This window comes from Panthera uncia, chromosome D2, assembly GCF_023721935.1.
Source record: "Panthera uncia isolate 11264 chromosome D2, Puncia_PCG_1.0, whole genome shotgun sequence".
Classification (NCBI taxonomy): Eukaryota; Metazoa; Chordata; class Mammalia; order Carnivora; family Felidae; genus Panthera; species Panthera uncia.
The window spans coordinates 14,959,032-14,979,437 of record NC_064818.1 but is presented as its reverse complement, the minus strand read 5'-3'; the positions used below and the strand labels follow the sequence as shown (position 1 = coordinate 14,979,437).

At 57.9% G+C, this 20,406-nt stretch overlaps 1 protein-coding gene across 1 annotated transcript in view; it reads right to left on the bottom strand.

Moving 5' to 3' along the window:
- Window positions 1–1,139: 1,139 nt before the first annotated feature.
- The window catches only part of LOC125932608 (pecanex-like protein 2), a 62,472-nt gene continuing 43,205 nt past the window's right edge, over window positions 1,140–20,406 (bottom strand). The window contains exons 6-11 of the mRNA XM_049645002.1: window positions 15,619–15,763; window positions 14,882–15,112; window positions 14,077–14,351; window positions 13,093–13,277; window positions 3,482–3,930; window positions 1,140–2,026 (exon numbers count right to left, since the gene is read on the bottom strand). Coding sequence (XP_049500959.1) covers window positions 1,853–2,026; window positions 3,482–3,930; window positions 13,093–13,277; window positions 14,077–14,351; window positions 14,882–15,112; window positions 15,619–15,763 — 1,459 coding nt within the window. The 3' untranslated portion in view covers window positions 1,140–1,852. The remainder of the gene's footprint in view (window positions 2,027–3,481; window positions 3,931–13,092; window positions 13,278–14,076; window positions 14,352–14,881; window positions 15,113–15,618; window positions 15,764–20,406) is intronic.

The following is a 20,406-nucleotide window of genomic DNA, read 5'->3' as shown; positions in this document are numbered from 1 at the left end:
GGGAAGCCGCTCCCGAAGCACCAGCAGAACAACGCACAGGAGCAGCGGGAGCTCTCGGCTTCTCGTTTACATTGACGTGTCTCTCCACCGGTTGGTTTTCCAGCTCTTTCAGATTAATTTCCTTATTTTTTTTCTTAACGTTTATTTATTTTTGAGAGAGAGAGAGAGAGAGAGAATGTGAGCGGGGGAGGGGCAGAGAGAGGGGGAGACCCAGAATCCGAAGCAGGCTCCGGGCTCTGAGCTGTCAGCACAGCGGGGCTCGAACCCACCAACCGTGAGATCATGACCTGAGAGCCAAAGCCGGATGCTTAACCCACCGAGCCACCCAGGTGCCCCAGGAGATTCATTTTCTGTGGAACATAATGGCTTTCTGCGTCGCTTGCTTCTGGATGCCCACTGGGTGGTCAGCTCACATCAGGCTGCTACTGGGCATCTGTCGTTTTTCTTACGGAATTCATGGAGATGCCCTTCGTGGGGAGGCCACGCTCACAGCTCAGGGCCGGGCATTTAGTCCTGAGGGCTTGGCTGTAAAGTGGCCCAAGAGGATTTCAGGGACTGCCAGCCAAGTTTGGTTTGGCCAATTTGGAGAACTACAGTAAGGTTCTATCAGCCTCTCATTAGACAATCACCTGCGTTTAAATCAATAGCCAACTTTGCATCTCTAGGGATCACTGATGTGAGAACAATGTACTGTGCCTCTGCTTACAGAGCCTACCTATTATTACTTGGCAATTCTTATTTTGAAAAAAGAAAAAGTATTACCATCTACTTACTGGGGGTGGGGGGAGGAAATTCTCCACCATGCCTTCCCCTACTCCCCACACTTCCAAATCCTAGATTCCTTGAAGAAACTTGCAGAACTGTTTCCAAAATGAGAATTTCTAACTCTTTTCTTTCCAGAAGGGATGAACCACAGGCCGGTGATGATACTCTTCATGGACCCCCTCGCCCCCCCACCCCCACCCCTTACATCCACAAGGAACCGGGTTTCTGCTTTACCCGGTAGGGGGTCTTCAGGTGGGCAAAGTCCCAGAATTTGCCCAAATGTCATTCTCACTATAAAGGCTACAGCAGAATTCAAGCAACAACCGGACACGACAGTAACTGTAAACATTTTAATTCCAAAAACGAAGGTGTGTGCAAGTGTTCTGTGACACGGGAAGGATCGCTCGGCTCGGAAAACCAGCGAACATTCCTGTGAGCGTATGGGAGCGCCGGGCGAGACAGGCCTGGTTGTGGGAAGCCGGGGACTACAGTTGAGCGTCATGGGATTCCAAATGGCTTTCCGTGCTCCCACAGGCCTAGATTTCTAAACTTGGGTCACTAGCGTCGCTGGATCTCTCACGGGATACTTTAGACCCAACTTCATGCACTACCACGTTTCTTGCAGAAAAGCTGCCGCTGGCTTATACTGACTTGACGTCTGCATAAATATTATAAGGAAGTGAGGTTTTCTTTATGCGTAGATTGAACCCTACTGCGTTTGACCAGCGGATGGTACGATGGGTGCTGCTGTCCCTTTAACATGGTAACGGTAATGTATAAAATGCCAATTATTAACATGCACTTGTCTTAGTTTCTTCAGGGCAGGAAAGAGTTATTTATGTGCTCTACTTACTCTATTTAAGATATTACATGGCTTTTTGTTAGAATTTTCAAATTCTGGAAAGTGTGTTGTGCGTCCCACGTCTGGGGGGCTCCAGGGGTGGCTTGGAGCCGTGTCGGGGGAAGGGGGTGTGCTGCCCCGTGTTTTATCCTCACGTGAGACTCTTCCAGAACCCGAGGTAAAGTCACTGTTGGCTACAGCAGCTCTCGTTTTTCCACAGGAGGGGCTCCTGGCCAGCCCTGCCCCCTACTGCTCATCGGACGCACTTTGCTGGGAAGCCGTGTCGTCCAGGCCCATGTCCTCCTGGCTTGCTCTCCTGCACATCAGCCCCCCGTTCTCTGCCATGGCCTCAGCCAGACGGCGGTCGTGAAGCTGCCCCTGCTCGGTGGCCTCGGTGGGTTCACACGGCTCAGAGAGGTGCTTCCAGAGAGAAAGGAGAGGCAGGGGTCTCAGCAAATGTTACCTACTGCCACTTTGAATCCCCACCCGCCGCCGCAGGGGCCGACCTAACCAGCCAACGCGGCAGGTCCCAGGTCAGATGCGGGGGCCCCGGGGTTCTGGCTTCGGTGGGGAAGGAAGGAAACCAGGGGTCCAATGTGCCGGGGGGGGGGGGGGCGCGGCTAGGGGCTCTGCACACGGGGACCTTTCCCCAGGTCATGTGGCCATGCTGGGAACACGGGCCCTCAGGGGAGAGGTCACTGTGTGCCTGGATTTCCTGGGTTCTGGCCAGCGTTCCCCCCCCCCCCCACACACACACACTTCCCGCCTGGCAGGAACGCTCAGTACGGCAGGTTTGCCCCTGAACCGTCATACGGATGGTTATTTACCCTGGGTGCACAGAGTGCCAAGGGCCCAGCTGTCCTGTTGGAAAGAGGGAAACTGAATTTGCCAGAATCCCAGAACCACACCCACAGACAGCATCTTAAACAGATTGAGCAGTGGGAGAAGTCTGTTACTGTGCATTTTTATGAGGGAAGCTTGATTAGACCTTAGTGACCTAACTAAACCTGGTTACAACTTCTGAAGGAGCCAGCCTCCTTGCCTTTGGCGGTGTGGCCTGGGGGCTCCAGGAGGCCCACAACCCCACCACTGCCGCGGCCCCACGGCCCCGCGGAGGGGGTTCCTGCCGACCGTGGACCCAGGGGTGGGAAGGGCACCTTCCCGTGGCGTGGCCCCCGTCAGCCCGCTGCAGACAAGTCCCCCAACCAGAGAGGGGCAGGCCGTGACTCCCGTGCTTTTTAGGGCAGGAGAATGTGTGAACACCCAGAAGGAGTTCGGGAGACCTGCACTGTGACACCCAAGTGCGCCCTGTGCCTCCCGTCCTCGCCTCCCGACCGCTGGGTGGGGAGTGTCCGTTCACTCACTTTCTCTCTTACAAAGCGCGAGTGTTCGCCTCACGTCCGCTCGCCTGGAGCTCTGGGTAAGGAGCCGTTTGCTTAGGGGGAGTCCCTCAACCTCTCGTTTCCTAGCATTTAAATACATGCGCAGAAGGCCACACCACGGCAGCTTTCAGATTGAATCCGGCGGAAGGAACGGACCGTAGTCTGACGCCGGTGTTGATGTGTGTTCTTCCCCCTCCCTCGGGCCAGACTGGCGCGAAAAGGGAACGAAGGAGAACGTGTTCCTGCTCTGGGGGGGGAAGTGGACCCGCTCGCATCCCGGGTTCGGGGCTAAGGAGAGCAGTTCAGCCCAGCTCCGGTGTCTCGCAGGCTCCGTACTGCCTGCCGTGTGTCATCACCTGCGGGACGTGCGCCGTGCGACTCGTCTGCCTCCGCGCACGGCCAGAACACCTCCTGTCTGGGGCCCCCGTGGACGAGGCGATGGCAGACGCGGGGGCCCGCACCCCCACCCTGGCCCGCCGGCCGAGCCCCTTACCCGTGTGGCCTGGCTGGCGGCCCGGGCCGAGGGGCCCATGACGATGTTGACGCTGCTGGACGACTGGGTGTCGCTGGTGTTGCCCCCCTCCGCGGCAGAGAGTCCAGAAATGACCAGAGCGCTCGAGAAGCTCCTCTTGCCGAAGAGGAAGCTCAGGGTGGAGCTGGTGGACGAGCCCAGACTGGACCTGATCAGCGCCTCGGCCCGCTCGCGGACGCTCAGGTGGCCCGTGGTGGTGACCGGTGGGGGCTGCGAGTGCAGGGACGCGGCCGAGGTGTGCAGGGACAGCCGGCTGCCCGAGAGCCTCTGGGCCAGCTCGTGGACCGACGTGGACGTCTGCAGGAAGGCCGGGTGGCTCTCTAGGATGGGGCCCGATGAGCTCAGCACGGGCGGCCTTTGGCTCAACGCCTCGTGTGCTTGGACAGACTGGCTCCGGCCTTTCCTCCCGCCTGTAAAAGAAAGCGGAACCGGCTGCCACAGCAAGTGCTTACCAACGTCACGGTCTGTGCGGCGGGACGGGCAGCTGGGCCCCAGGTTGGTCCACTGTTGCCAAGGCCGGGACGGCCCCTCCCGGGACCCTGAGGACGTGGCTTGAGCCAAGAGCCCCCGGCAGCCCCCGGGCGAGTGGAAGTGTTGCCACGGGGAGCGGGGGTCAGGGTGATCGACGCGAGTCCTGCGTTTCCGGAAGCTCCAGACCCAGGCACCCTGGGATGTGTCACTTGACAGTGTAATTTGACCCTAGCAAGCAAATCCAATTCAGTTCCTGCGTCAGGACCTTGGCTCCTATGCTCATCTGATAAGCAGCGATAAAGGGAAGAAACATGCAGGCTTGTGTCATTTTTAGTTGCCTTAAAAGGTACGTGGGGAATGGTTGAGCCACCTGCCTCAGCCTTCGTTTTCTACAAAAGTTTTCCCCTAAAATCAAGGTCATTAAGAAGCAGCCCTCACAGGTGTGACTGGCCAGGCCCAGGCCCGCATTGACATGCGCGTGGCCCCCAACTCCCTCGTGCCGGCCACGCCTGGGCTCAGGGCTCCTGCTGAGGCTTGCGGACACAAGGCCATTCTCGACAGAAGGGTTCCGACTGCCCCAAAGGCTTGGTCCTGCCCACGCCTCTGGGAGAAGGGAGCGACCGCTGGCAGTTTTATAGGGAAGTGGGGGGAGGAAGGCGTGTGCTCACCAGGACGCTGAGTCGCTTAATGTAAGCATCAACAATTTCTAGGCTCTAATTCTGAACTATCATTTTGAAGGGAGCAGTGACCTCACACACGGTTCTACCAACTGCCTTATCGACATGTCTCCCGAAGCCGCGACAATGTAGGCATTCAGTCGGTAAAAACAGAGGGGCTGAAGGGGTGGCCCCCTGAGGACTGTCCCGTGCATTTTCTCATGTTCCACCTCACCCCAAATGTCCCAAGTTAGTAATTGTGCATCTGGCGATTCTAAAATCCTTACGTATGTGTATAGGAGGCCCCGAGAAGAGACATGTCCTTGAAAGAGAGCGCCTTAGGGACCCTATTAATACAGAGATTCCAGGGGTCTCCTCCAGCCCTGCCTCCACTCTGCCTCTTTTTGGCTGCAAGGGCCCTCTGCCTCATGTGGATCCAGTGCAGTGTAGACAGCAGGATGGGGGGGGGGGTGCCCGTCTCCACAGGTGTCCCCACCTGATCGCTCCTGCCCACCTGCTGGAGGGACCCACCCACGGTGCCGCTCAGAGTCCCACAGGACTGGGAGGAGCGTGGGCAGCCCCTGGCCTGGCGCTCTCAACCCGGGGCCGGCGCCCATCTGATCCACCCACACCGAAGAGCTAAGTTACCCTCTCAGAGGGAAAAACGGGGAGAAAAGGGACCCTGACGAATGCGAATTAGCAGAGACGGTGATTTGGTAGTCTGTTCGGTCTGACAAGGCCAAACATCTGTTTGTGATTTATACCGTAATGCTGATTGCTGTCCAAAAATACCCTACATTCATCCACAAGTCAGTGATTTTGATGGCTGGGTAGCGGACCACCCGTGCTCGGTGGGGGAACTCGTCAGCAGGCCCCAGAAACAAAGGGATGAAGACCCATCTGTCCGTCCAAGAGGAATGGTCTGTGTTCTGTGCAAGATAATGTGACTCCCCGCATCTCATCGCTTCACTCTTGTTGCCTTTTGTGGTTGTTATTGCTGCTCTTAATTTTTTTTTTATTAATTCTGCAAGTGGAACAAGTAAGCAAATCGTGCTAAATTCATCTGTGCTGTTCAGGGTAATTATTTTCCAATTTTACTTTGCCAGTTCTCCATTATCAAATGAGGAGCGTTTGTAGGGCAAACCTCCTTAGAACCCGGGTTGAAATACCATAGAAATTACCCTCCTTGGTTCATCACGTTGGCACCATTCCTCCATCCTTGATGGTTATGTGACAGGTTCTGGGACGCCTCCTATTAGAGAGCATAGCCTTCCTGTCCAGTCTGGGATTCAGATTAGTTATGAACTCCTAACTGCCGTCCCACAAGTAGGCCACCAGCCTCCACCACAGCGACCAGTCCCCTTCCGGCTGGGACGTCTACTTCTTGGCGTGGCAAGAAGACTGCAGGCCGTCGGGCCGTGATCGAGACCGTATAGTGAGTGCGGGGCACATGGGGGGCAGGGGGGCAGCAGACGTAGTGTGGCGGGCTGGGGACAGGGGTCAGTCCTCCGGGAGTCTGGCAAGGACCGGGATTGGGACACTCGTGTGAGAACCGAGAGGCAGGGCCCAGGGGAAGGAGCGGCTGGGTCCCCGGTTACGGGAATCGAGCCTTGGGCACCGTAAAACAAGATCCCTGTCCTTAGAATTTGGTTCACATTCACCCTTCCGACCGTTCCATCACTGCCACTTGGCTAAGCTGCTCAGTCGTGCCCTTCCAGGGAGTCAGGCCCTCCACCTCGACCCCCGGGGCCTCCCTCCGCACGGCGCTCAGCCCACGGGTGGTAACTGTTTGCTCTATGGTGTGCACGGCACTGGCCGCCATCCTCCCCGCCCCCCTGAAGGGACGCCGGCTGCGCTGTTCCCACAGGCTCAGCACACAGCACGCTGACTGGCAGTAAGGACGGCAGGGACCCTCCCGTAGGACTGACCTCAGACTGAGACCCTAGAGTGTTGTAAATCCCTGATGAGGAACAGAGTTGGCCCCGGAAAGTTTCGAGTGGGGACACGGCTTCTTGACCTCGGCCATTAGAACCATTGGAGAAGCTTAGAGAATACTTTGCCCTAGAGGCTGAGACGCCCGGATGTGCCCCTGCAGGCAGGCCGGGCCCTCACCGTGCGCTGGAGGGTGGCCTCTGGGGTGGGGCACTGGGGCAGGGACTTTCCGAGCCAAGGACAGAGATCTGGGCGTGGGAATCCCCTCCCCTTGACCGGAGGACAGCCTTTAACGTCCGCTGGCTGGGCAGCCTCCCTTTCTGGGAGCCCTGGTCTCTACTCGTGTGGGCACAGGAGTTTGATTCACCTGGGGGGAGACGGGGAGGCCAGAGAGGGCTGTGGCTGCGATGAAACCCAGGGTCTCCGAGGCAGGACAGTGGGGCGGGGTGGGGGGCGCCGGCCTGCCGGAAGGGCAGGCAGGTGGCTTCGTCAGGGCACCACCGGCTGCAGCAGGTCCGGGCTCCCCAGGGCAGGGTCGGCCGGCCAGCTGGGGCTGCCCCTTCCCACCAGGGGCTCCCTCTCGGGGCCTTTTGTCCCTGGGACCCCAGGGGCCGGTATACACGGGGCCTCGGGAATGGAGAACGTCCCCTGACCCTGCCCGAGTCAGAAACCCTCCCCGAGTGCCCATGCCGTCCGCACCCGCCAAGGAGCGGGTGGGCGTAAGGGGTCCCGGTCTTTGGAGGGCCAGCTGGGTGTGGCTGTCCTGTCACCCCGCGGACACCTGTGGGCACTGCTGTTCATCGGGTGCCAAGGGTCCGCGGCACGGAGCCTCAGGAAGCCCTCACCTCCCTGGTCCTCCGAGGCCTGGGGCTCCAGCACGCCGCTTACGAGGTGGGGCGTGTTTCTACCTGCGGAGGGACGGGGAGATCAGAGACGACGGTCCCGTCCTTGCACTTCACACAGAGGGTGAGCAGGTGCAGAGAATGTCAGCACAAGATGGCAGATGTCCCTGTATGGCTTCAACCACAGTAGTAGTAAAAACAAGGTGACGTTTACCTTTTCCAGGGGGCAGGAGGGAGAGGCGTCTGTGTCCTGAGTGTGTGGGAGGCAACCTGTCCCTCTCGCGTACCCACTTTGGGCCTCTCTAGATTTCTCTCAGGGGACCTGCACGCCAGCCTGCCTCCAGATTATTCCCCTGCTGTGCTGAGGAGCTCCTGGGGGTCCCAGATGCTACTTTCAAGGACACCGTCTCACACGCCGCATCCCTTCGAGTGCAGTTGTGGCTTCCATCCCCACCCTGTGACACCCCCCTCCCAGAATGGACGCTTTGCTCACGCCACCGCCTGTGAAGCTCCCAGGTGAGCATTAGGAAGGGAGGACTCACCCCGGGAGCCCTCACACGAGGCAGAACCCTGGGCAGCTGCCAAGGGGAGGGTGGGGACGCTGGGCAGTTTCTGCATCAGCCAGAGCTTGGAGGGGGGCGAGGGCCAGAGGGGTGGCCCCTGCCATCTCCTGTCTGGGACTCACGACCCCCAGCTTCCCTCAGCTCCCGGGCCCCCTTGGGGACGCTAACCCGAATGGTTGGAGGAGGTAACCTCTCTGCAGAACTCGAGCTCTTCGGTGAACCAGCTGGGGCTCCTACTGCCTCCCAAGAGACACCCCGGATGCTCTAGGGGTGGGCGGTAGCCCAAAGGGGACCCAGGGGGTGGTCCTCGGCTGCCTTCTGGGGTCCCCCTTCTTCCCAGGACTGTGCCAGTTTGGTGTGGGCAGGGCCCTGTCCCCAAGGCATCACCAGGAGAGTGTCCACCAGGAGAGGTTTCCCGGAGAACTTTCTGAAAGTGCAGAGCCGGGCCCTGGTGGGATTCTGGCAGGGGGCTTGGGGCACCCGGGACAAGCCAGCAGGGTGAGCGGCTCTTGGCGCCAGTGCTCGCGGCCGTGACAGACAGACGCCGGCTACCGCTGAGGTCCCACTTGGGAATATGACCCAGCGTCTGGCCCTAAAGGGAGGCCTCGGTGCGAATGTCCGAACTCAGCTTTCAGAGCTTGGGGGCAACCATCCGCTCGTTCAACCAGTGACCGCTGAGCACAGGGCCACCACAGACCTGAGCGGCCACCTAGCCTGGCACTTTAGAGGGGCCTCACCCAGGCGCTCCTGCGGCCATACCTCCCCCCACAGGGCCAGGAAACCAGGGACAGGCCGAGCCCCCACACACTCCTGCGGGGCCCTGTGCTGGGCGCCTGGCACTCGGGAGTCTCCACCCAGACCCAGAGCCTGCTCAGACCACAGCCCCAGGCGCCCTGCTTCCCGGGCTGGACGGCGGGCCTTCCTGCCGCTGTCGGCAGGGTACAGATGGGGTACGGACGCGCAGACTAGGAGGCCTACACACATGCACGAGGGCCCCTCGCTGGGGAAGATGGGGCGGGGGCCGTCTGTCCGTCCCCTGCAGAAGTTAGGGCCGGCCACACCCAGCACCCACTGCGCTGTGCTGTCGCAGGCCGGGGACAGTGGACGGCTCCCGGTCCCTGACGCGGTGGTGGCAGGGCAGAGTGGGGGTGGTGCTGTGTGACCGGCCTGCTGGGGCCTCTCTGGCAGGCCGCATTCGATGAGAGGCTGGGCGAGTGAGCGGGGGACCCGCGACCTGGGGAGAAGCATGTTGGAGCTGGAAGAAGCAGGAGCGCAGAGGCCCTGAAGGGGAGCCTGCGTGACGAGGGTCAGCAAGGAGGCCCGGGGACCAGGGCAACGTGAGCCGGCCAGAGGGCAGAAAGTAGGTATCGGGGAGATGGTCCGTCACGGGGAGCCATGCAGGCCAGGCGAGGGCAGAAGCGTGCCCCCCAGATCCACACACTCAAGTCCTAACGCCTAGCACCTCAGAATGTGACCTTACTTGGGAATAGGGCGGTTACAGGTGTAATTTGTCCCATGAGGTCATACCGGGGGGCCTTCCTCCCGCGGGACTGGCATCCTCAAAGAGAGGGGGGATTCGGACGCAGACCCGGGAGGTGTCCCGGGGAGAGCACCACGTGCAGACGGAGGCAGAGAGAGGGGGTGATGTGTCTACAAGGTAAGGAACGCCAAAGCCAGCCAGCAGACCCCAGAAGCTGGGAGAGGCCTGGCGTACATCCTCCCACAGCCCTCGGGAGGAAGCAGACCTCCCGGCACCTTGATCGCCTTGATCACCGGCTTCCAGCATCCCGAACTGGGACACAACCGTTTCTGTGGGGCAAGACATTTCGTGCGTGGTACTTTGTGACAGCTGCCCTGGCAAAGGGCTCCAGCTTTGCCGCTGGTGGGAAGGGAGGCCGTGACACCGAGATTCAGCCGAAGAATGCCTTGACCCGCCTTAAGTTCAAAGGACACCGCTCTGGCTGCCAGGAGTCATCAGGGCTGCGGGAAGGGCCAAAGAGAGCAAGAGAGAAGTGCCTCCTGTGTGTGAGGTGGGGAGGAGAGGGGAGGGGAGGGGAGGGGAGGGGTGGGCTGGCCCATCCTCCCCGCTCTGGGTCCTCTGACCCCCTGCAGCGGGGCAGTGACTCCTCCTCTGCAGGCATGTCAGCACGGGTTCCCCCCTGTGCCCCCACCCCCAAGTGGGGACATAAAGGAAGCCCGGCTGGCTGCCTGGGGAGGAACGGAGTGTCAGCTTTGCCTTCTCGTGGGTCACAAGGGAGACCAGGTGTGAGAGGAGACTCGCCAGCCAGGGGACAGGACAAACTCAGGGCAGGGACGCGGCCAGCAGCACAGATGGAGGGCTGGGGCAGGTGCAGGCCGGCGGCCCCATCGGCTCGTGCCTGGGCTTGGGGACGAGGGCGGCACTTGATGAGGTGACACAGCACCCCAGGGCCAGAGGGCAGGGACCGTGCCCGGTGGTTAGAATGGCGGCTTCTGGGTCTGAGTCCCAGCTGCGTGACTCTGGGCAGTGATGTGACTTCATGCCCCGTCCCCTCAGCTGCAAGGTGATTATGGGGAGGGGCTCTCCCTTTGGGTCATGGTGACACTAGTGAATTTGCACTTGGAAAGCACACAGGTGAGGGTCGGGCACAACGATTGTTATTAAGATCTGTCACCGCAGCAGGGATGTCCTGATACACCCGGGGCGGGCGGCTTCAAAGCCGCTGGGGCCTGGTGATGGGCCCCCTCAGGCCCCTGAACAGGAGGACCGCTGGTCTGGGAGCCTGAGGCAGCCTCGGGGGGCGGGGGGCGGGGTGGGGGGCTGACAGTCATGAGGGCTGGGAGCCCAGGCACCTTGGAGAGCATGGAAAGCCAGGAGTGACCTTGGCAGGAGCAGTTTTGAGAAGCAATAAGGAAAACAACAGCTGGTTTGGCCTCTGGAAGATCGTGCTGTAATATCTGCCCCCAAAGTCTGTATTTGCTCCCAGGTGCTGGCCTCTGGCTGTAAATGGGAAGAACATTCACGACCCACGGCATCTGGGCTGTGAGGAGAGGGAGGAACTCTAGCCTCTGCCGGGCCCAGCACAGCGGGCACCCTTTTACTCCTTACGAAGAGGAGTCGTCTCACTGGGTCCGAGGCTCGTCCAGCACACCCGGCCTTCCTCCCGCCAGATCCCCCGGCCCCAGACTTTCTCCGCTGCAGACGAGCCACCTGGACAAACACGCAGCCTCTTCTCCATGTGGAAGCCACCTTGCATGTTCCCATCTGGAAAATCACTTCGGTGATCTTGAACCTTAACATTCCTCATTCAGTAACAACAAGGGTCAACCAAACAGTAAGAAAGTCCCAGCCTGAGAGCGAGCCACACACTGAGGCCTCGGGCCTGGCAGGGGCACCGCTCACTCCGCGTTCAGGGAGGATGGCTTCAGTCAAGGGGCAGGGGGTTCCGTCCCCTCTGAGCAGCTAACGCCAGCCACTCTGCCTATCCACCCATCTCCCTCTCTCTCCCCACCTTCTTCCTTCCCATCTTCTAGCTTTCCATCTCTCAGGCTTATCCATCTGTCATCTATCAGTCATCTCTCCCCCCGCCCCTCCCTATGTATGTGTATTTTTTTTTAAGTTTATTTATTTTGAGAAAGAGAGAGAGCGCACAAACAGGGGAGGGGCAGAGAGAGAGAGGGTGAGAGAGAATCCCAAGCAGGCGCCTAACCATCAGTGCAGGGCCCAAAGCAGGGCTTGAACTCATGAACCCTGAGATCATGATCTGAGCTGAAATCAAGAGCTGGACGCTTAACTGACTGAGACACTCAGGTGTCCCTCCCTATATGTATTATACTATTTTCTTTCTTTCTTTCTCTCTTTATTTCCTTCCTTCTTTCTTTCTCTTTCTTTCTTTCTTTCTCCTTCATTCCTTCCTATCATCTATCTTTCTATCATCTGTCTATCTACCTACCGCTTGCCTGTGTTTATGTAAACCCTCACTGTTTCAGTCAAATCCTCAGCCTTGCTTGGGGCACTTCCAGGAGGCAGGGACCGTCCCTGGCTAACTCCCTCCATACAGAGCTGGCCTGTGGGACACGCACAGAGAGGTGTTTAGCGAAGGCTTCTGGATGGTAAGGAAGCGCCAAGGCCAAAAGGTGAAACAGCTTAACAGGTTGCGAAGGGCAAAGCCGAGCACCGATGTGTGGGCAGGAGCTAGGACGCAGCAGCTGCCCGTCCTGAAGCCACCTGGCGTGTCCTCTCGAGCCCTCGGTGCCGCCTCTCCTACCCTGTCCCCAGGGGAGCGGGCTTCAGAACCTCATCCACCTGGGTGAGCCTCACTAGGTGGGCACCAGTTGCAAAGCGATTCTAAACTTTAAACTCTCCCCAGGCATGGACCAGTGCACCTCGTCCATCAGGTCTGCCGGCACCCTTTTCCGCCTCGTTTCTTTTCCTCTGAAATGGCAGGTGTATGTGCCGGGGGGGTGGAGGCAGGAACCAGAGAGAAGCAAGAAACGGGGGGGCAGGAGGCCTGTCTGTGCACCCCACAGATGCAGAGAGGAATGAGGGTCCACTCCCGGAAGGAGGCACGTGCCAGCCTGGACCGGTAGCTACAGCACAGCCACACACAGTAGGCACACGATCCGATGGCCACCAAGTGAGTAAGAGGGGGGACAGACGGACAGACAGACAGATGGCTGGCTAAGGTAATAGGATATGGATAAAGGATAAAAGTTGAGTTCTAATAGGGGCGTCTGGGTGGCTCCGTCGGTTAAGCATCCAACTCTCGATTTCGGCTCAGGTCATGATCTCACGGTTTGTGAGTTCAAGCCCCTTGTCGGGCTCTTGCTGACAGTGCGAAACCTGTTTGGGATTCCCTCCCTCTCTCTCTCTCTGCCCCTCCCCAACTTGTGTGCTCTCTCAAAATAAATAAATGAACTTAAAAAAAAAAAAAAGCTGAGTCTACCAGAGGTTTTCCTGAGTAGAACCTTCAAGAGTCAGTAAATTTAGGGCATCCTGTGGCCCAATCCTGATTTTTTCTTTTTGTAAGAAGGAGTTCTCCAAGGCTAGAATGACAGCATAACCCGTGGTGTCAGTCACGGGGACCAGAGGAGCCTTGATCAGTAACCGTGAGGCCCGCTGCACCCACCTGTCCTCTGTGTCCCTTCGTGTGGTGACCAGTGGTGGGTCCCATCTTTTCTGGGCTGCTCCGTGCTGCTCTCCTGGCTCTCGCCGCCCGGAGCGTGGCCGCCTCCCGCGGACGGGGCAGCCCTCCCATCCACGTCTTCGATGTTGCCTGTACCATGCTGGCCGGCGTTACAGCCCTTCCGCATCCTGTCGGGGGAGAGGGACTTCAAGGGCCCTCACCAGACATTTCTACCCGCCCCCCCCCCCCCCCCCCCCCCCAGTGCCCCACCACACCCCTGTGGAAATCAGGATTAAAAAAGACCACACTCTACAGGTGAGCAGCACACTTGGGATGCAGGGGGGTGGGGGAGGGGTCTGCTCCCCAGATGCCAGTGCCTGAGAAATGAATGACACATCGGGATCCACATGCTGCAGCCTTGACCTTCTGAAAGAACCCTGGGCTTCGAGGCCTGAGATCTGGAGCTCTGCCATACTTGGGCCAAACCGCCTAGAATTCATCCCAGCTAACCAGAGACATTATCCCAAGCAGAAAGGCTTATTGGTTGGAAGCCGTGTGCTGGGGGAGTTCAGGCCCCGGCCCCGTAACAGATGTACAACAGCTACTCCTGCAGACCCATAACCCGTGCCACTCTGCGCGAGCGCCGTGCACGAACTCTGTGCATGAGTGCTGTGCCCGAACGTTGTTTACGAACGCTGCGTACAAATGCTCTGCGTGATCGCCGTGCACGAACACTGCGCGCGAACGCCGTGCACGAACGCCAGCCAGACCTCAGCCTCAGCAAGTGCGAGGGACACAGATTCTCATCTGCGTGAGGTTTCCCTGATTCGTCATCTGAGACTGCTCAGGGAAACAAATGATCTGTTAGGCCACACGGGAATAGCGGTTTTAATCACACAACAGTGAAACTCTAACCAGAAGTGGGGGAGCTCTCCCCCCCCCCCCCCCCCCAACGTCTGGATGAAGGCCTTGGTGGTAAAGACCTACCTTAACCACTTGGTTCGGAACCACGTCCTGATGCCGTCCAAAGTGACGGGGCCGCTCCAGACGCTCTGCAGCTGCCTGTGGGTCCCTAGATAGGACGTGGTTAGTGGGGAGACGTACATGGGGTACCCCAGGGGCTGGTCACAGGAGGAGTTAATCAAGTTTCGGAGGACCTGCTTGTTGTTCTGGATGCTTCCGCGCTCCGGGTTGCGGTTGCGAAGGAATATGAGCTCTTGCTGCTGCCCGGCCCAGAGGCCGCGGACACATTCTTTGTTAACCTGCAGGCGGGGGAAGGAACGGAGAGAAAAGCAGATGGTGGCATGTGTTTTCAGTCTGTTGATTTTAACCTACGGAGAGCGACCAGGGCTATGGGTCTGAGTATCTGTGACCACAGGACTTTGGCCTAAAGCTGTTTTCGCAGTCAAGCCGGAGCCGCGGGCAGTCCTGTAAGATGGGTATGATGCCACTTTCATGGGGAAACAGGGCGAATAAGAAAGCTGTTGCTTTGGTCCAGTGGTTCGAAGCTATACGAAGAAAAGAAACACTGGTAAGAAAGCCCCCAGGTCCAGGGATAGGTTATTACAGAAAGTTCTGGAACTTTGGCGAACTAGAAAAGTGTTTAAAAACAAGGCAGATCCTGACCCTCATCTACACGTGTGTCTACCAGGACTCCTCGCCAAAGCCCTTGTGGACACACTGGTTCTCACAGGCTCGAGGGACCCTGGCCCCTTTGCCCACCTCCGCTCCTCCGAGACTGTGTCCCTGAGACGTGAACGCTGGTGCCAGCCGGGAGGTAGGGCCACTGTACCTTGATCACCTTGAAGCTCAGGAAGGTCCTATGGAGCATGATGACCTTGTACTCGTCAGTGCCCTCGTCCACCACGTGACGCAGGGTGAGCAGCTCCTCCTTGTTGGACAGCACAGCGCCCCTCCAGGCCGGGTCGCCCTCGTGGCAGATCACGACTTTCTTCTCGAAGGACTGGATGGCCTCATAGAGGACCCCTGGGTCTTCATATTCATCAGGGCAAGTGAACTGGTCCTGGGGGGGAAAGAGGTCCATGTGCAGGCTCGGGGAAGACCAGCGAGCTGATCCGTGGGTGAGTGACCACATGGCGACTCGGCCGGTGACCCGAAGGGCCAGGTCCACTCCGCGTGGACTCTCTTCCCACACTCCTTCCGAATCCCGACGGGGTAGAGGACACGTCCTCGTCCCATTGTCCTAACCGCTGGAACGTGCCTAGGGAAACAGCTTTCAGCCTTGGTTTCTCTGCCTTTGCAATACAGTTTGGGTACTTCTGAGATGTCATTTTCGGTGGCCAGCTCCCCTTCTCTGTCCTAGCGGGACATCACCGCCCCCAGCAGCTCTTGCAGACCAATCACCACCGCTGAGGTCAAGAATATCTGGACGGCCTCGATGCTTAGTTACACGCCTGCTCACAAACGTCATGCCAAGAAAAGGGACCATGTTTTTGAAAAAGGCTTTTTCCCCCATCATGTTTCAGGCTTATCCTTTTATAGAAAATGGATTGTTGTTTTGGTTTTTACCTGGTGAAGCTTCAGGGACATCCTGATGGCCGGGGCGACAACTTTATGCAGAAGGTCCACGTCGGCAAATACCCACTCGTCTCGCGCTGTTATTCTAAAGTCACCTTTGAAGAGGGTGTGAAGGCCATACAGGAAAGAGTCCAGGCTGAAAAGCAAAGTCCAAATTACTGTTTGTTCCCACTGAACAGTGTTCAGAAACCTGTCGCTTTGAGCAAGGTCCGAGCCTCCCATCTGTCACGCCAAGAAGGACCTTCCAGCCTTTAAAAGCCTGAGCAGCCCAAAGTGTACCACTGCCTGGCCAGAGCCTGCGCCCAGACCCACACCCCCACCCCGACAACCGGGGTCATGGTCAGCCTCAGTAGCTGTGGGAGCCACCCCAAGCCACTCGTGTTTGATGTCTGAGTGTGACGGTGGAGGCCGTGGTCACCGCGAGCCCCCACATGCAGGTGCTCTATTCCAGGAGGCCCAGCGGTGACCTTCTCGGGGGGTGACTGACAGGGCCACCTGGGGACCATTCTCCTTTGCGTTTCTCAAGGTCTCCTCCAGGTGAGGTCACTCATAATAAAAACTGGATTCTACCACAGGATGCAGAGAAAACAACGACACCCGTCGTTATCCCGAATCGGTCATTTGGACTGTCTGAGCACTTCCGTTCCCCAGGCACGCCCTTTTGTGAATGGCTGCTGGAAATGGAATACGGGGGAGGGTTAGAATGAACGGCCAAAGGGTTTTTCAGGATTATCCAGGTTTTCACGTTTCTGAGCTTTTCCTGCTCTGCTTCCATTTCCTGCACATAATTGAGCATTTCCTGGACCCAGAACACGTGGCTTGCCCAAGGGAAATCTTTCATGGTCTGGGTCCTTTACGTCTGGGATGAACGTCAGGAACCCGGGTTTGGGAGAGGCGATGGATCCCACATAATGGGGACAGGAAGAGGTGTTCTTCCTCTCTCCTTTATTTCCACTCATATCCTCCCTCACAGCCACCCCGAACGACCCTGGCCTCTCACATCCCTGAGAGGTAGTTACGAGGCAAGTACAAGAAACAGCAGTCCTGATAGGGCTGAACTGGGACAGAATGAGCAGGAGAATGTGTGAGAAGGAAAATCTCTGAGGATGGCCGCTCATAAGGATTTAATGAGTTGGCTCACTGAGCAAGACTTTTGATTCAACGCAGCACATTAGACCTGCACGTCAGGGAAATAGTTCCACTGATTGCTATTTTAGCATTTCGTTGCAAAATGTACCGCTCGCATTAATTTCCTTCTGGAACCCTCTTGAGAGGGACGCCGTGGCTTCGAGTCAGAGCAGACTGTGGGAAACGGAAGCAGCCAGGGTCTAGGCAGGTGGGGGCTTGGGGTGCTGTGGCTTGGAGGAGCCCAGAACCTTCCAGAAAGAGTTCCAGGAGGCAAGCCTTCCCGAAAGGCTCTCCCTTCACAGAACAAAGACTTCCCGGGACTGTGGGCTCAGTGACCACCTGGGAGGCACCGGACGGGGGAGGCATAGGACAGCAGGGCCGAGCACACGTTTTACAATGACGAGTACTCTCTGCTGTCAGCTGAAAACCACCGAAAATGCCCCCGTCACCAGATGAGAGCTAAGCCCTGCAAAGGAACAGCTAGATGGCAGAACACGGGTGGGTTTTATCCCGGAAAGGCTGCCTACACACCCAGGAAGAGAAAACACTCCTCCAGACGCAGGGATGGGGGTGGCGGCAAAGGAAGATTACGGGGCTCGCCCAGACACCCAGAGCAGCGTCTGCAGAGAAAAGAGCAGAGGAAGGAGTTCAAGGCGCCAGCATCTTGTTTCCCGGAGCATGTACATGGCAGCCACAGGCTGCTTACTTATCAGGACGGAAAGCGGGAAGGCCCCCAACAACAGATGCTTTACTCGTCATTTCTCTTTTTGGAGAAAAATGACACTGTGGCACGTCAGGCTGTTCTTTTCCAGTGATTCTCAATGCAGAAGGCAAAGCCTGAACCGGCATTTCCCCGGACTGGGGGGTATTATCCTTCGCACCTTAAAGGTAAAGGCATCCTAAAAGAAAGGTGTTTCATTACCTGCCTTTTATCCTCCAGAGAATGAAGGGGAGGGAGGCAGAGGGATGTAACGAGCCGAGCCGGGGGAGGGCTTTCGGGGGAGGGGGCAGAGAGCGCGAGGTCTCCAGGAGGCCTGCAGCATGTTTCTGATTTGGACCGTCATAGGGCTTTGTCTTTTTCAGATTCCGCCGAGAGATGACGAGCCCCCCCCGCCCCCCTCCCGCCAGGCCAACAGCTGGAGTAGACAGTCAGTCAAGGTTGACCTTCATGGGGATCAACAGCCACCCTCACCCCCATCCCCCTGTGGTCCCCCCCCCCCCCCCCCACCCCACCTGGGATCATCCTGTCCTGTCACAGAATCTGTTGGCCGGGCAATCGCCAGCGTGGGGGTTGCTGTGTCCAGCTGTGTGGGGTGAGGCCGGGGACAGGTCAGAACAGGTTCCAGAAGAAACCTGACTGGTGTATGGCCGTGTGTTAAAGACGCGCGCCCACACGCACACAACCAAGGCCGTGGTGCCAACACAAAGCACCAGCTTCCGTGGCCCTAAAGACTTGCTAAAATCTCAATAGAAACCCCACTAGAAAAATATTATTCCTTCTCACGACGGCGAGTAGCTGGTACCTGAGCGCGTCTTCTTTTTAATGGAAAAGACCCGTATATGTGGCTGAGGTTGTAACACCATACCTCTCGACCCGAGAGCAAATCCTGCCCCTGCACCTGACTCCATCAGAGGGGCCGGGTCTGCACCGCTTCCCGCTTGGCCCTGAGCCACTTCTCCGGCAGGGCTCGATCCCCGCTCCGCGGGGCGGGCACTAGAGTAACGAGCTCGCCGTCTTCACTACGTGTGCATTCATGCACGTGTGCGTGCCAACGTGCGTGGATGTCCCAGCCTCTGCCCCACAGGGACTCTGCCATCCCAGCAGACGCCGGCGACCGCAAGGCTGGGTCTCCGTGATCTCCCGCTCGTCCAAACTCCTGTTGTCCTCGCTGCTGATACTCTACCTCACGCCGGGCCCAAGGCTTACGCTTTAAGTGGTCCGGCCCATTTCAGCATCCTCCGCCATCGCCTTACAAGGACGATTTGAGGATGGCCAGTTGAAGCAAAGGCTGTTTGTTTGCACCGTCTTGGAACTCGGCTTTCTTTATTCACAGAGGCATCCTCTTGGCTCTGCTCTAGCCCGAGGTTCCTTTATCCTCCCCTCTAAGCCCCACTTTTGCTCACACTGACCGGACCAGCCCCGCTCTCACCTGCACCCTCGCTCACTGGTTCTCAACTGCCGGCAATCTGGGCCCCTGGGGGACATCTGGAGACGTCCTCGTGTGTTACAACCGGGTCGGGGGTGCTGGCGTGCTGTGGTGTCTCGTGGGAAGAAGTCAGGCAGGTTCACGGCCGCGAGGCACGGGCTGGTCCCCACAACAAGGAACCACGCGGCCCAGACGCTCACAGTACCTCTGCTGAGCCAAGAAGGCTGCTCTTTTGGGGAAACAGGACCGCTGGAGTTCGCGGATTTTCAGTTTGGGACAATGGGGTCATTATCTGGGATCCAGCCTTGATGCATTTTAGCACTCGGAGACGGCTTTAAAGCTGGGGTCGTTTCTGCAGGACTCACAGAGGGCTCCCCAGAACAACGACTGATTTGTTCACTTGAGCCCATTTCCAAACAGGCCCCTGCACTATGTGTTTACAGATCAGCACGGCGAAGAGCCTTCTGGTACCTTCGCCATAAACGGAGAGCTTGGAGAACATATGCGAACAATTAAGTTTGATTTGCAGGCTGGGCTTCCGATGCTTGCTGATTAGTCACGGGGCTGCGGAAGGAGCCCCGCCTGTTTGCCTCGGTCGGTATTCCAGACCCAGAGAGCACGTCCACACGGAGAGCAAAGCACACCTTACGGGCGCTTTCCTCCCTCCGTGCTATTCGGCCACACGCACTGGCATCACGGCTGATTCCATCACCCCTGGCCACGTTCTCCTGCTAAAGATCCCCCGTCCCCACCCCCGACAAGAACAAACAAACATGGTCCAGTTGCCCAGTGAGACAGAAAGATGGGGACGATTTCCATTTTTCTGCTGGTTTGTGGATTACTAAGTGCTTTTCATCCCATCATCTCGTCTCATTTTCGTGGATGCCTGCACAATTTCGATTATTATAACCCTCTTCTGTAAGAGGAAACAGGCCAGCAAGGATGAGAAAGAGGCAGGCGGGAACAAATGTTCAACATCTCATCGCGCTGAGGACGCGTGGGAGCAAAGCCACGGCTCCCCTCCAGCTGCCCACCTGGCCAGAAACCCAGACTTGCTTTGAGAGTGTGTAACTGGAAGATGTGTGTTCGAATGAACTAACCTCTGTACTCCCCCCACACCTCACCATCCTGAGGTCAGTCACCAGCCATTTTCAAAAGTTTAAATTGGCGTATACATTCAGCACACGCCCCGCATCGATGGCGTATTTATAATTCCTTCATGGATTCTTTACCCAGGAAGCTAGTCTACCGGCTCTGGAATCAAACCAACCCGTGGTTTGGATCCCAGCTACCTCCCACCTGGTAAAGAGCGCTCTGAAAGAAAGCAGTGGTGTCCCTCAGGTAGGGCCAACGTGCTTTACTTGGTTTTAGAGTTCAGGTACCGAACAGGGGTGCCTGGGTGGCTCAGTCGGTTGGGTGTCCAACTTCGGCCCAGGTCATGATCTCCTGGTTGAGAGTTCGAGCCCCGCGTCAGGCTCTGAGCTGTCAGCACAGAGCCTGGAGC